Genomic DNA, 12,746 nt, shown 5'->3' on the forward strand with positions numbered 1-12,746 from the left:
AATAAAATACCAGTTCGGGGTTCCTCTTTCGGCTGTTGTTGCAGCCAACTGCACAACATATTGTAGGCATACTTATACTGTCTGTGGGCATTACTGAGACCGTCGGTCGTAAAGATGGCGGCGCAAAGCTACAGTCATGTGACCCGAACGAATAGTGCTATTTTATGAGCAACTTCGTGTCTCTGAACTAATGATTAAAGACATTGGTCTTTAAAAGGTATTTTTTATTTTGAAATAAATGAAAAATCTTTTTCTTTTGCACTTGCTTATTTACTTGACCTTGATATCTTCATTAGCTGAGACATGAGCAATTACCTAAAACTTTGTTTCTTAGATCTGAATCATTATTATTGAAATATCATGGGCTTACCTGTACATTTTCACCAGTTTCTGACACCCTTCCGGCTATGTTGCTGTCAGTCGGCTGCATTCAGACATTCCACAATCATTACCATAATCATTTAGACTATAAGGCTAAACATTTCAATACAGTGTTCAATATAAAAAAGGGCAATAGCCAAGCTTAGAAATGCAAAAATCTATATTTATAAATCAGATATATGACGCATAATATCTAGCATTTTGTCACCTCAAAATAATTCAAAATGCTGTTCTGCATTTTTCCCCGCTGGTGTTGATCAAGAGTGATGCTGTTCTTCATTTTTGTGATGATCAGGAGTGATGTTGGCAATTCAGTGTTTCTGTGAAGAGGACAAATTATGAGCTCAAGATTAATATCTGAGAAATCTGATTAAAAAAAGAATCTGTTATACTACATTACTGAAGTAGCCTATGTATAGTGCACAGTTCACATAATTTGGTAAATAAAAATTTGCTTACAATCCAGTTGTGTGAAACTTTTTAATTTTATAGGCTGCATTTTTCACACAACTGGATTGTAAGCGATTTTTATTTCTGGAATTATAACGGGATTAAGGCCTATTTACTGAATTAACAACGCGAGGAGATGTGACAAATCTACCTTTGGATTAGTGCCTGTTTGCACACACTATTTCTGAATGAAAGCCTATTGCGTTCGTCGTCCAGCAAATCTTCATTCACGAAAACCATTCCGCTCCCCATTTTTCGACCCCCACCAAAGCGCAGCACGTGACAGTGATTTGTCGATTCGTTCACGAACGAAAAAACACTTATCCAAACACTTTTGATATCATCGCGGTTCAGAATCTTTGATGTTCATAGACTACACACTACAACAATGTACATTTTTTTTGTGTGTAAATTCGTTCACAAATAAGTCGCAACAAAGCGCATTTTATCCTCGACAGCATTTGTTTGTTTTATTTCCAGTGAAAACATAAAAGTATAGGTGTTTGCATTGATTCAGGTTTGTATTATTGAGATAACCGAAATCATTCATGCTAGAAATGTATTTTGTAAAGTTGTAGTAAACGTCTAGGGTAATATTATAGTTAGTTGAATATTATATTTTGTTTTAAAAAGTTACCTTATATATGAGGTAAAATATGAAGCTTAAATGAAGCAGGAGAAAGTGCGTGTCGTCTGTTTTCCTTTGTGTGTGAAAGTGTAATCTGATCTCAAGCAGCGAATGCAAAAGATTTAAAATTCTTCTTCTAGTGTTTTGGCGGGTTACTGACCATTGTAAAAGCTGCATACCGCCACCTACTGTGAGTAAATGATCAAATCAAACAGTCTTTCGTCTAGAGATCAGTCAAGCCATGATTTGACCTTGGCTAGATTTGACCAGTTTCACATAGAAATAATCTTCTATTTCTAACTATAAAGGTTTTCATTTTAATAGATTTTTAAATATATTGTGAAGCCCGATCTCATGAAAGTGCGTTTCTATTCCACGAATATTATTTATCGTGCCATTTATACGCCAAAACGTACTCGGTTACTAACGTAACCTCGGTTCTCTCTAGAAGAGGGAACGAGTACTGCGTAAGATATCTTACGCTAGGGGAAAATCCTTTTTCCGCGAGATATTGAAGCCAAAAATTATCCTTAATTTTGTAATAATGCAAAACGCGTTGCGGCAGCATACAGACATAGGCGAGGCAGCTCGCGCGCCTATTGGCTGTTCTGCGGCAACTGCAGCAGCCTATCGAGCGAGGCCTGGCGTGACGCCAGACCCAATGAGGGTGCTTCGCGCCCGCTGCATCACGTCCCGCCGAAACGGGCGTGGTCTAGGCCTATAAATACCGCTCGCAGGCAGCTATTATCTGGTTTTTCATCATCGAAGCAACCAGAGCGTGCGCATGCACGGCAAGATACGCAGTACTCGTTCCCTCTTCTAGAGAGAACCGAGGTTACGTTAGTAACCGAGTACGTTCTCTTACGAGAGGTCTCTCGTACTGCGTAAGATATCTTACGCTAGGGGACCCAATGCAAAACGCCGTGCATGCTGAGATCTGACACCAAAGACCCAAGGGCGAAAGCCCGGGGTTCATATAGTGCACAATCACCCAGGGAACTCACAGGGAGTCCGGGAAGAGGGAGGGGCGAAGCCGCACTCTTCCACATAAGGCAGCGTCGCTTAGACGCGAATTTCATCATACAGACAGGGCGGGGTACGGCCTGAACTGATGGGGAAATGTGGGTCTTACACAGTTTGCCCAGGCACATCTTGTGCTACTGCTTTTCACTGTCGATCATCGAGCTGTGCTCAGTAGACGCAGCATTCTGAGCTGATAGCATCAGGTCAGATAATACTGGTTAACTAAACCGACAGCAGCCTGGCCTGCAGGGCGGGAACCTCTAGGTTGTAAAACCTTATAAATGTAGACGGGGAGGCCCAGCCCGCCGCCGTACAAATATCTTGCAAGGCAATCCCACTCGACCAGGCCCACGAAGAGGCCATGCCTCTCGTGGAGTGCGCTCTGACACCCAACGGGCACTGCATGCCCTTGGAGGCGTATGCTAGCGCTATAGCATCAACTATCCATCTGGATAGGCTCTGTTTCGACGCGGCTAGTCCCTTAGAACGCCCGTTGAACGAAACAAAGAGCTGCTCTGTCTGTCTGAAAACAGACGAGCGAGACACATAAGCTCGTAATGCCCTGACTGGGCAAAGGAGGCCCGCGTCTCTTTCCTCATCAGGGACCGGTAGGGCTGACAGGGAGATGACCCGCGCCCTAAACGGTGTGTTGAGGGATTTCGGAACATAACCGTGCTTAGGTTTGAGTATAACTTTTGAGTCATTAGGCCCAAATTCCATGCACGTCGCTCTCACAGAGAGCGCGTGTAAGTCCCCTATGCGCTTCACTGAAGCGAGAGCCAGCAGAAACACAGTCTTAAAAGACAGATGTTTCAGATCAATCGTCTGTAAAGGCTCGAATGGTCCACCTTTCATGGCTTCCAGTACCGTAGAAAGGTCCCATACGGGGACTGAGGGAGGTCTGGGAGGATTCAGTCTCTTAGCCCCTCTAAGGAAGCGGATGACTAAATCGTTCCTTCCTATTGACTGACCAAGCGTTGTTCTCGAGAACGCTGCTATAGCCACCACATAAACTTTGAGCGTTGAAGGGGTCCTGCCCTTATCCAACAGCTCTTGTAGGAAGGAAAGCACCTCCGTCACTCCACAGTCTGTGGGTGACACGCCACGGGCTGTGCACCAGCCCGAAAACACTGACCATTTCGAGGAGTAGAGCCGTCTCGTAGACGGAGCTCTAGCCTGCGTGATCGTGTTTAATACTCCCTTAGGGAGTTCAACATGTACCCGTTGATGGCCCAGACATGAAGGGACCACAATTCCGGGTGAGGATGCCAGATCGAGCCGTGGGCCTGAGAGAGGAGGTCTCTCCTCACTGGCACTGGCCACGGGGCAGTGCTCGCTAGCTGCATCACAACTGGGAACCAAGGTTGGTTTTCCCAGAACGGTGCTACAAGCAGTACTGAGCATCCTTCTTCCCTGATCCGCTCTATCACCTGAGGCAGGAGAGAGACGGGGGGAAAAGCATAGAGCGGGCGGCGGGGCCATACATGAGCCAGCGCGTCCCTGCTCTTGGAGAAAAATTCCGGACAGTGAGCGTTTTCTTGAGACGCAAACAGGTCTACTTCCGCTCTGCCGAATTTCTTCCACAGCAGTTGGACTGTCTGTGGGTGTAGAGACCATTCGCCTGCCGGAACATTGTTCCTGGACAGTCTGTCTGGTCCTATGTTTAGGAGCCCTGGCACGTGCGCTGCTCTCAGCGAGCGCAGGTTGCGCTGAGCCCATACCAGGAGGCGTTCTGCTAGCCTATACAGGCTCCTGGACCTGAGGCCGCCCTGGCGATTTATGTAGGACACCACAGACATGCTGTCCGAGCGGACCAGGATGTGGCGTCCTTTTATTTGGGGAAAAAAACGTGTCAGCGTGTTGTCTACTGCCAACATTTTGAGGCAGTTTATGTGCAGAAGCTTCTCCCGTTCTGACCACTGGCCGAAGAACGGTCTGCCCTCGAGCAGCGCTCCCCATCCCGAGGTGGATGCGTCCGTAGACACCACCCTCACCCTCGAGGAAGTCCCCAGGCTTACACCTGATTGGTACCAGTCGTTCGCTTTCCAAGGTTTCAGAGCTGTGACGCACTTCTGATTGACCTTGAGACGAAGCAGGCCGGATGTCCACGCTCGGCGTGGGACTCGCGCTTTCAGCCAGAACTGCAGTGGGCGCATGCGGAGCAGGCCCAGCTGGAGCACTGATGATGCTGAGGCCATGAGACCCAGCATCTTCTGGAATTTCTTGAGCGGGACAGATGCGCCACAGCGGAAAGAGTTCGCTGCACGCTGAATGTCTACCGCGCGCTGTGGTGATAGTCGCGCTATCATGGACAGCGAGTCCAGCTCTGTGCCCAGGAAAGATATCGTCTGACTGGGGGACAGAGAGCTCTTCGCCCAATTGACTCTGAGACCCAAATTCTCGAGGTGATCGAGTAAAATGGTTGTGTGCTCTATGAGCACTGAGCGAGATTGCGCTAGAATCAGCCAATCGTCCAAATAGTTCAGTACTCGCACGCCCCTCATTCTGAGGGGTGCGAGCGCCGCATCCATGCACATCGTAAATGTACGGGGTGCCAGGGATAAACCGAACGGCAGGACTATGTACTGATATGCCTGGCCCTCGAAGGCGAATCTCAAAAATCGCCTGTGACGTGACGCTATCTGTATTTGAAAGTACGCGTCTTTCAGATCTATTGACACGAACCAGTCTCCTCGGCGAATCTGCGCGAGGATTTTTCTGGTCGTGAGCATCCTGAACTGTCGCTTCACAAGCACTCTGTTCAGTTGCCTTAGATCTAGTATGGGTCTGAGACCCCCGTCTTTTTTCGGTACCAGGAAGTATCTGCTGTATAGCCCTCCTTCGCTCTGAACTTGAGAGAGAGGCTCTATGGCCCCTTTGCTCAATAGTTTCGCCACTTCGGCTCGAAGTAAATGTGCTACTTCTGTTTTACCGTGGTCTCGACGCGCGCCGTATAGGGGCGAGGGCGTCGGCGAAACTGCAGCGAATAGCCTCTTTTTATAATGTTTAGCACCCACTTCAAAACCCCAGGCAGCTTTGCCCATGCATCTGCATGAATAGCTAGGGGTTGAATACGAAGCGTGCTCCGTTCGCTCAGCGATGGAGAGGCTTCGGTGTGCTGTAACACAAGCGTCACGCTCGTGACATTTGAGGCAGGGGCGCGCTGATAACAGCGGGCAGATTACCCGCGCTCGACTCCTCTGCGGTGGTCAACCGAGAGGGGGAGGGCTGGGCGAGTCCCGTAGGGACTGTCATGTCTGTGCGTGGATGTGGGCGCGGGATAGCGGGCACATTTACCACACCGAAAGCATTGTTCGCTTGAGTGAAGCGAATGCACGTTGGTTTTGTTTTTACAGAAACCGTGAGACATGCATAACGTAGTGTTTGTGGGCACTGGGTAGTGGGCACATTTACCATGTTTGATGCGCAATCGATCTGAGTCGATTTATGTGCGCGAGCCCTGTGTGACGGGCTGTGCTTGTGTGTGGAGATGGGCACTGGGCAGTGGGCATTCTTTCTACACATAAAACACCATCGGCCGTGGCCGGGACACCAGAAAATTCACTCTTATGGGATTTATCTGGGTAGCCGTAAAAGCGGCGTTTGTGTGCAGGCAAGCGTGCTGCGTCGCTGACTTGTTTACTGCAGAATACACTGGAACAGTCACATTTTCTGGAACTGAACGAGCGAGAAGTTGCCATAGAAACAGAGAGCGTCAACATGCTGGCGTTTATTGCAGGCCTGCGTGCATTACAACAGGCTCGTTCACTGCAATATTGACATTTCCAGTCGCCTAAATTTCAGAGGGGAATGAGAAATGTATAAGAAATGGAGGTCGGTCCGTCCGCAGCGGGACCAGAAAACTCTCTTTTCTCCTTAGGCCAGTGACGCACGGAAAACCATAGAAACGGTGTTTGGGTGCAGGCGAGCGGGTTGTACAACGCGCTCGTTGGCTGCAAAATACACATCTGCAGTCGCCTTTCAGGGAACTGACAGAGCGAAGCATTGGCGGCATAATTGATCTGCCGCTAGACCGGGATTCGAACACCGGTCTCTCGTGCGGAAAACCTAAGATTCCGCCACTGAGCCACAGGGGGGAACACAAAGGCTTTCAGATGCACGAGCATATAAAAGGGCGTCAACATGTTATCTTCGGCGTTTGCTTGCAGGCGCGCTTGTATTAAAACAAGCTCGTTTGCTGCAATATTGATATTTCCAGTCGCCTGATCAGGGAACTGAGAAATTGAAGGTCAGTCCAACCTCGGCGGGACTAAAAACACTCCTTTCTCCTTTCGCCGGTGAGTGACGCATGAATGGGGCGCAGAGGCAGGGTAGCTTTCTTATAACGTGAAGAAAAACTAACCCCGACCGTCCGCTTCCAGCCTCCCTTGTGAGCGGCGCATTTTGCGCGGCTTGAACAGAGGGAGAGAGAAAGCTAGCCCCGTGACCGTCCGCTCCTGACATCCCCTGTGAGCGGCGCGGTTTGCGCGGCTCGAACAGAGGGAGAACAGGTATCGGGTTGGGGGGGCGGAGGAGCAGTCTCGGAGAAGGATGCCAGGTGAGTCCTAAGAGTCACCATAGGCAGTAACTAGCTCGCAGTGAGGGCAGTCGCCGTCAGCGAGCGCGAGAGCTGCGTGATCCACGGAAAAGGGGCGTCTTCAAAAAGACGGCCAGCTCTTTTAGTGCAATCAGATTGTGTGTCGCGGCGGCGAGCACACACACATACATAAACACAGTAGCAGAGAAAGGATATAACGCCGGATAGCGCAGCAGGAAGGCAAGGAAGGCGGCCAGCGACTTCAGTGACTTGTCCCGCTGAAGGTGCTCTCTCTCAGACGGCGCGGCTTCTTCTCCAGCTCCAGCTCCAGCGATGCGTGTGCTTCGCTTGAAGGATGAAAAATCAGATAATAGCTGCCTGCGAGCGGTATTTATAGGCCTAGACCACGCCCGTTTCGGCGGGACGTGACGCAGCGGGCGCGAAGCACCCTCATTGGGTCTGGCGTCACGACAGGCCTCGCTCGATAGGCTGCTGCAGTTGCCGCAGAATAGCCAATAGGCGCGCGAGCTGCCTCGCCTATGTCTGTATGCTGCCGCAACGCGTTTTGCATTATTACAAAATTAAGGATAATTTTTGGCTTCAATATCTCACGGAAAAAGGGATTTTCCCCTAGCGTAAGATATCTTACGCAGTACGAGAGACCTCTCGTAAGAGAACTAGTTTTTGCGTGCATTTGATACGCAGTTTTCGCATGTATATGATACACACGCACTCGCACCCCTAACCAAGTGGTTTACGAAGTATATGCACGCAAAAAACATGTTTGGCGTATAAATAACACGAGAAATAAGATTCGTTCTTTCATGAGATCGTGTTGAATATTCTCTACCTTCTCCCCGATTATTTTGCCAGTGTTTGTCGAAGTTGCTTTTAATTAGTGATTTGCCTTCTTTTTTTTCCAGAGGAATCTCTATTTTATAATTATTTTTCAATGCTATATTTAGCTAATTTGTCTATTTCATTTCCTTGTATCCCTACATGTGCTGGTGTCCTGCAGAATTGGAGCTAATTTATTTTTTATTTAATGCAGTACACAACTCAAAAAACAAATAGACTCATGCTAAATATTTTGAATGAAAATAATAAGATCTGTTTTCGTAAAGACCCTATAGAAATTAGGAAATATTGCAGAAATATAGGACTTACAATGGATGCTAGATGCTCCGCTTTGATTAACAAAGAAATGTCTGTTGATCACTGGCAGTGGCAATAAATAAATACAGTCCACTTTGATTTTATGAAAAACATAAAAAGAGTATATTATTTCTATTGTCAGGCTTTGTTCAGCTTATAATAGAACATCTAAATAATACATGAGATAAATACCCATATAGGGTAAGTGTGCCCATATACCATTTAAGCCCACTTTCAACTCAAATTAAAAAAGAGAAAATCATATTTTATCCAGCTCATTATTGTAAGTAATCCAGTGATTTGTTACTTTCCTGACTTTTTGTTGTTGTTTGTTTTCAATGGCGATGACGTGCATGCTGTCTCAAGGGACCTCACACAAAGACACACAGAAACGTTGGTGTTTCGGGACCCTTCAGAAATCAACACATTTCTGCCTTTTTCATCCATTTCTTTGGTAAGTACATTAATATTATGTCACATAACAGATAAATGTATTGTTTTTTGTGTATGAACAAATAATAATTTATCATTCTATATAATTTTCCTTTAAATGGAAAGATGAGTTTTATTAGCTTGTGCACAAAGCTAATATCAAGGTCAAACTATTAACCTTACTGAAAGATAGACTCCCAAAGAATTAAACATGGGAACAACAATTTTTACATTAATTTACAAATAAATACATCATAACAATTTATGGGCTTAAATGGTACAGTGCCACAAAATGCATGAGAAATATAGCCAACACAATCTAACCATGAATTAAAAAATACACAATAAAAATTACTAGGATGCTTAGTCCACAGTATATTTAAGCTCTATGCATGTCTTTGTAAACATATCTTACATTTTTAAAGGAAAAACATTTATTCCTTTTTTTTCCCACCATTACTCACTGTGGAACCATTTAAGCCCACCTTATGTGTTTCAACTACCTTAATTTACAACTATATTTACATAGGCTTACAAATTATACACATTAATTCAAATGAGATTGAGCCTGTTTTGTCTTAAAGTCCCTTATGTATTACCAGGCATAACTCGGGAGCCAAGCCAAGTTAAGGTTCCAGAGGGATCCTATTTTCTCAAGAGTCCCAAGCCCCTGGGACCGTACGGTTCCGAGATACCACCACTTCCTATCCAGGTTTGACCAGGCATTACTCTGGACCCAAGCAGTGTTGGGGCTCCAGACTCGGGGCAGACTCGGGGCATGGAGGGGCCACTAGGAGACCCCCCTAAGCCCAGAGTATAGAGTCCTAACTTGGCTTGGCTCCCGAGATACACCCGGTTGATTCCAGCTCCAACTCCAGAGTCAGGCCGACTTAAAGGAGAACTTGGTAACTTTTTTTAACTTAATAAAACTGTCTAGAAATCATTTGGATGGTTAAACAACCTGTTCTGGTGATATTGGTGACTTTCCCCGCTCCCCCCAGCGTTCCCAGGCGGAAAACCAACCTTGCAACTTGCGCACTGCCGTCCCGGTAAAGTGAAATTGGAAGCGAGAACTAGAACGAGAACGAGCGCGAAACACAAATTGCTTTACGGCAATTCGACATAAACACACACGCATGTATGATGTATTATGTGTATTACCAGATTACTCACCTCGGTAGACATAGTTCCACACGATACAGTTGGCTTGCTCCGATCAAAACAAACGCACATGAGCAGCGGTAGAGAGGGGGAGGAGGCCGCCGCAAGTGAGTTTTTTACGACTGTGTTGTGAAATATACGCCCCCCACAGCTGTAGGGGGAGCTCGTGGGGAAAACATGCAACAACAAAAGGGAAAATCAGCGAAGAAGTGACTAGAGTTCGCTAGAGTTACAGAGTTCTCCTTTAAGGCTCCAGACCACCGTCCTGGACCCCCAGGCACTAACACCTACCCATCCCACCCAAGGCTCTAATCAAACATTAGTAAAAGGATTTTTTTTAATACTTCACTGTCACTGAATAAATATATTTATGTTTTACTTCTTTAAAATAAAATATTTTTTATATTTTGTGAATCAATAATGATTTGGGCTTATTTGGAACACATGCGGGCTTAAATTGTGCCAAAGTACCAATTAAGCCCATGCCAGACTTCTGACTTTATTCATAAAATATCTTAATTTTATATTCTAAAATCTACATCAACTAATTAATACATTGTCAAATGAGAGATAAATCTTGCATTTTAACAAATGATTTTTCTTATAAACCATGCCAATATCTATGAAAAAAAACCTAGACTTAGATTTTGGTGGGCTTGGTACACTTAACCTATATTGTTTCATATCTAATTATTTTACAAAAGAGCCATGTGGTGCTAAAGGGACTTTGCTACAGTCTTGTGTGAATGCCATTCAAAATCTCAAGTACTTTATAGGCTGAATTGGCAAAAAAAGAAGACAAACTCTATCCTTTTCAGCTCAAATTCTGAATTATGGTATTGTATGGTGTATGATTTCTATAGCACTTTATACAATAGATTATTACAAAGCAGCTTTACAGTGATAAACAGGAAAATAATGATCAATGATGCAAACAGAATTCAACTGCAATAAAACAAGGAACCCAAACTCCATCACGTGACAGAAATGGAGAAAAAAAAAAACCTTGGGAGAAACCAGGCTCAGTCAGGGGACCAGTATGGTGTGGTTATGATTCTAGGCTAGACTAGGTAAACCCAGCCCGATCTGCCGGTGATTAGATTTCGCCCTGCAGCTCAGGCTGGAAACCTGTACATTCTTCTATCCTGCTTTCGTTACAAATTTGCGGGGACCAATCACAAACTGGCGCCCTATTGGCGGGTTTAATCCATAGACAGTATATAAACTGGACACAGCGACCCCATAGGTTTCAACGGAGAAAAGTGAAGCAAATTAGAAGCACTCACTTCCTGATGGTCGAGCGTACTGCGCAGACTCAAACTGAGCTTGACGACGTGGATGTGACGTGAGCAACCTGTCTGACAGTTGTAAGTCTTCTAGTAGCTGTCCCAAGAGAAATCTGAATTATTCCCTTCCGAATCTTGCAGAGACGGAGAGTGTGAGTAGGAGCTGTCCATGAGCTAGGAGCAGGAGCAACTTTATGACTCTCTATGGGCTTCTCCCTTGACTTTATCTGACTGTATGCCTCCACGTCCCCCCGATTGACTGCGAGCTTCTCCTTCTGTCTATACGGTAATTTCCAGAGAGTCGCGTGGTTATGACACAATCGTTAGCCTATTTTTTACATAAACTGCTTCTAAGGGGCCATAACGTAAGATACAAGGTAATGGAGCCTTTTATACATTGTCGTGTTTCTTTAGAAATAAACAATGGACAAATGGAGTCTTTAAACGCCTCAGATGTAGTTATTCGCTGTCAAAGTGACGCCAAAATGAATGGGAGTCAATGGAATGCTAACAGCAGGTGATGGCTTGTTAGCCAATGGCGGCCCCTGGGGATGGTACGCTATTCGAGAGCTCGATTACCCCCCTGGTTTAATCCAATCCAATTCCTTTTAACCTCTCGACGATGCTCAATGGCTTCTTTAGTTTAGCAAACAAATCGCTCGAGTGGGTGTAAATACCACTCACTTTCATGTTTTTTTTTTGCACAACCTGCAAAAATCGCTCAATGCCATTGCTGCTTCTGCAAACCGCTGATCAATGCCTGGAGTTTTCGCTGCAAAGTACATCACCTGGATCGTTGGTCTGATTGGTTTAAGGACTATCCAATTACGTACAGAGTCATTTGAACTATGCCTGTTGATCACGCCTCTTGTTCAGTAGAAAATACAGACCAGAATCCCTAGACTAAAGGCGCTTTTCCATTACCAGTACCTCCACAATAGTACCTGGTCGTCATAGCGATGCCGCAGGAAACTATTCTCTCTGACCAATCAGCAGTCTGCCATGTTTTCACGTCACATTTTAGTATCGCCGGAGGTGATACGAAAAAAAGTACCTGTAAGCAGGTACAGGTACAACTTTTACACAGTGGAAAACCAAACAGAGGCGAGGCGAGACGAGCTGGTACTGTGTAGTGGAAATCTTAAAAGACTGAGCTTGTTCTGGTGATAGCCAGACTAATTGTTAGGCTGCATCACAAGTTAAAATTGTGGATTGATATTATTCAGAAAATTTCATCAAATTCCTTCTGTATCAGAATTAGAGTACATCACGCCAACATATGAAGGCGGAGGAGTTAAAGCTGGCCGTCTGTGCAGAGGACTTGTCTGGTTCTCATGTGCAGAGGATATGTGCCGATGAGTCTTTTGTCTCATTGTTTACAGTCTGAAAGTGCTTATAGTCAAAAATGAGGCCAATATATTTTGTTCAGCATGATTATTTAATAAAGCAAAAATAAGGCACAAGGTTAGAAAAAATAAGACAAAACAGGTTTATAAAGAGATATACAGTGTATAAGTGCAGCTGTAGGCCTATTTTTTTACAAACATCTGCAGAATTAAACAATGCTGGAGCAGTCAAAGATATTTAAGAAGAATGTTGACCCTTTAAAGGGATACTTTAACTAAAAATAAAAATGATGTCAGCATTTATTCATGTTGTTTATTTTTTCCCCCAAAATATATTTCTTCTGCTC

General features: G+C 45.2%; 1 protein-coding gene across 3 annotated transcripts in view; it reads right to left on the bottom strand.

Annotated features, from left to right (window-relative positions):
• The window catches only part of LOC309499697 (serine protease FAM111A-like), a 68,301-nt gene that overhangs the window by 5,983 nt on the left and 49,572 nt on the right, over positions 1-12,746 (bottom strand). For 2 of the 3 annotated variants that reach the window (XM_082171100.1, XM_082171098.1), the window contains exons 1-3: positions 1,469-1,601; positions 590-701; positions 371-424 (exon numbers count right to left, since the gene is read on the bottom strand). In XM_082171100.1, the coding sequence (XP_082027226.1) occupies positions 371-424; positions 590-661 (126 nt within the window). In that variant the 5' untranslated portion in view covers positions 662-701; positions 1,469-1,601. Of the gene's footprint in view, positions 1-370; positions 425-589; positions 702-1,468; positions 1,602-12,746 lie in introns of those variants that run through there. The other variant, XM_082171099.1, reaches the window with a different exon arrangement.

Source organism: Leuciscus leuciscus (genome assembly GCF_965113295.1).
Source record: "Leuciscus leuciscus genome assembly, chromosome: 5".
NCBI classification, from domain to species: domain Eukaryota; kingdom Metazoa; phylum Chordata; class Actinopteri; order Cypriniformes; family Leuciscidae; genus Leuciscus; species Leuciscus leuciscus.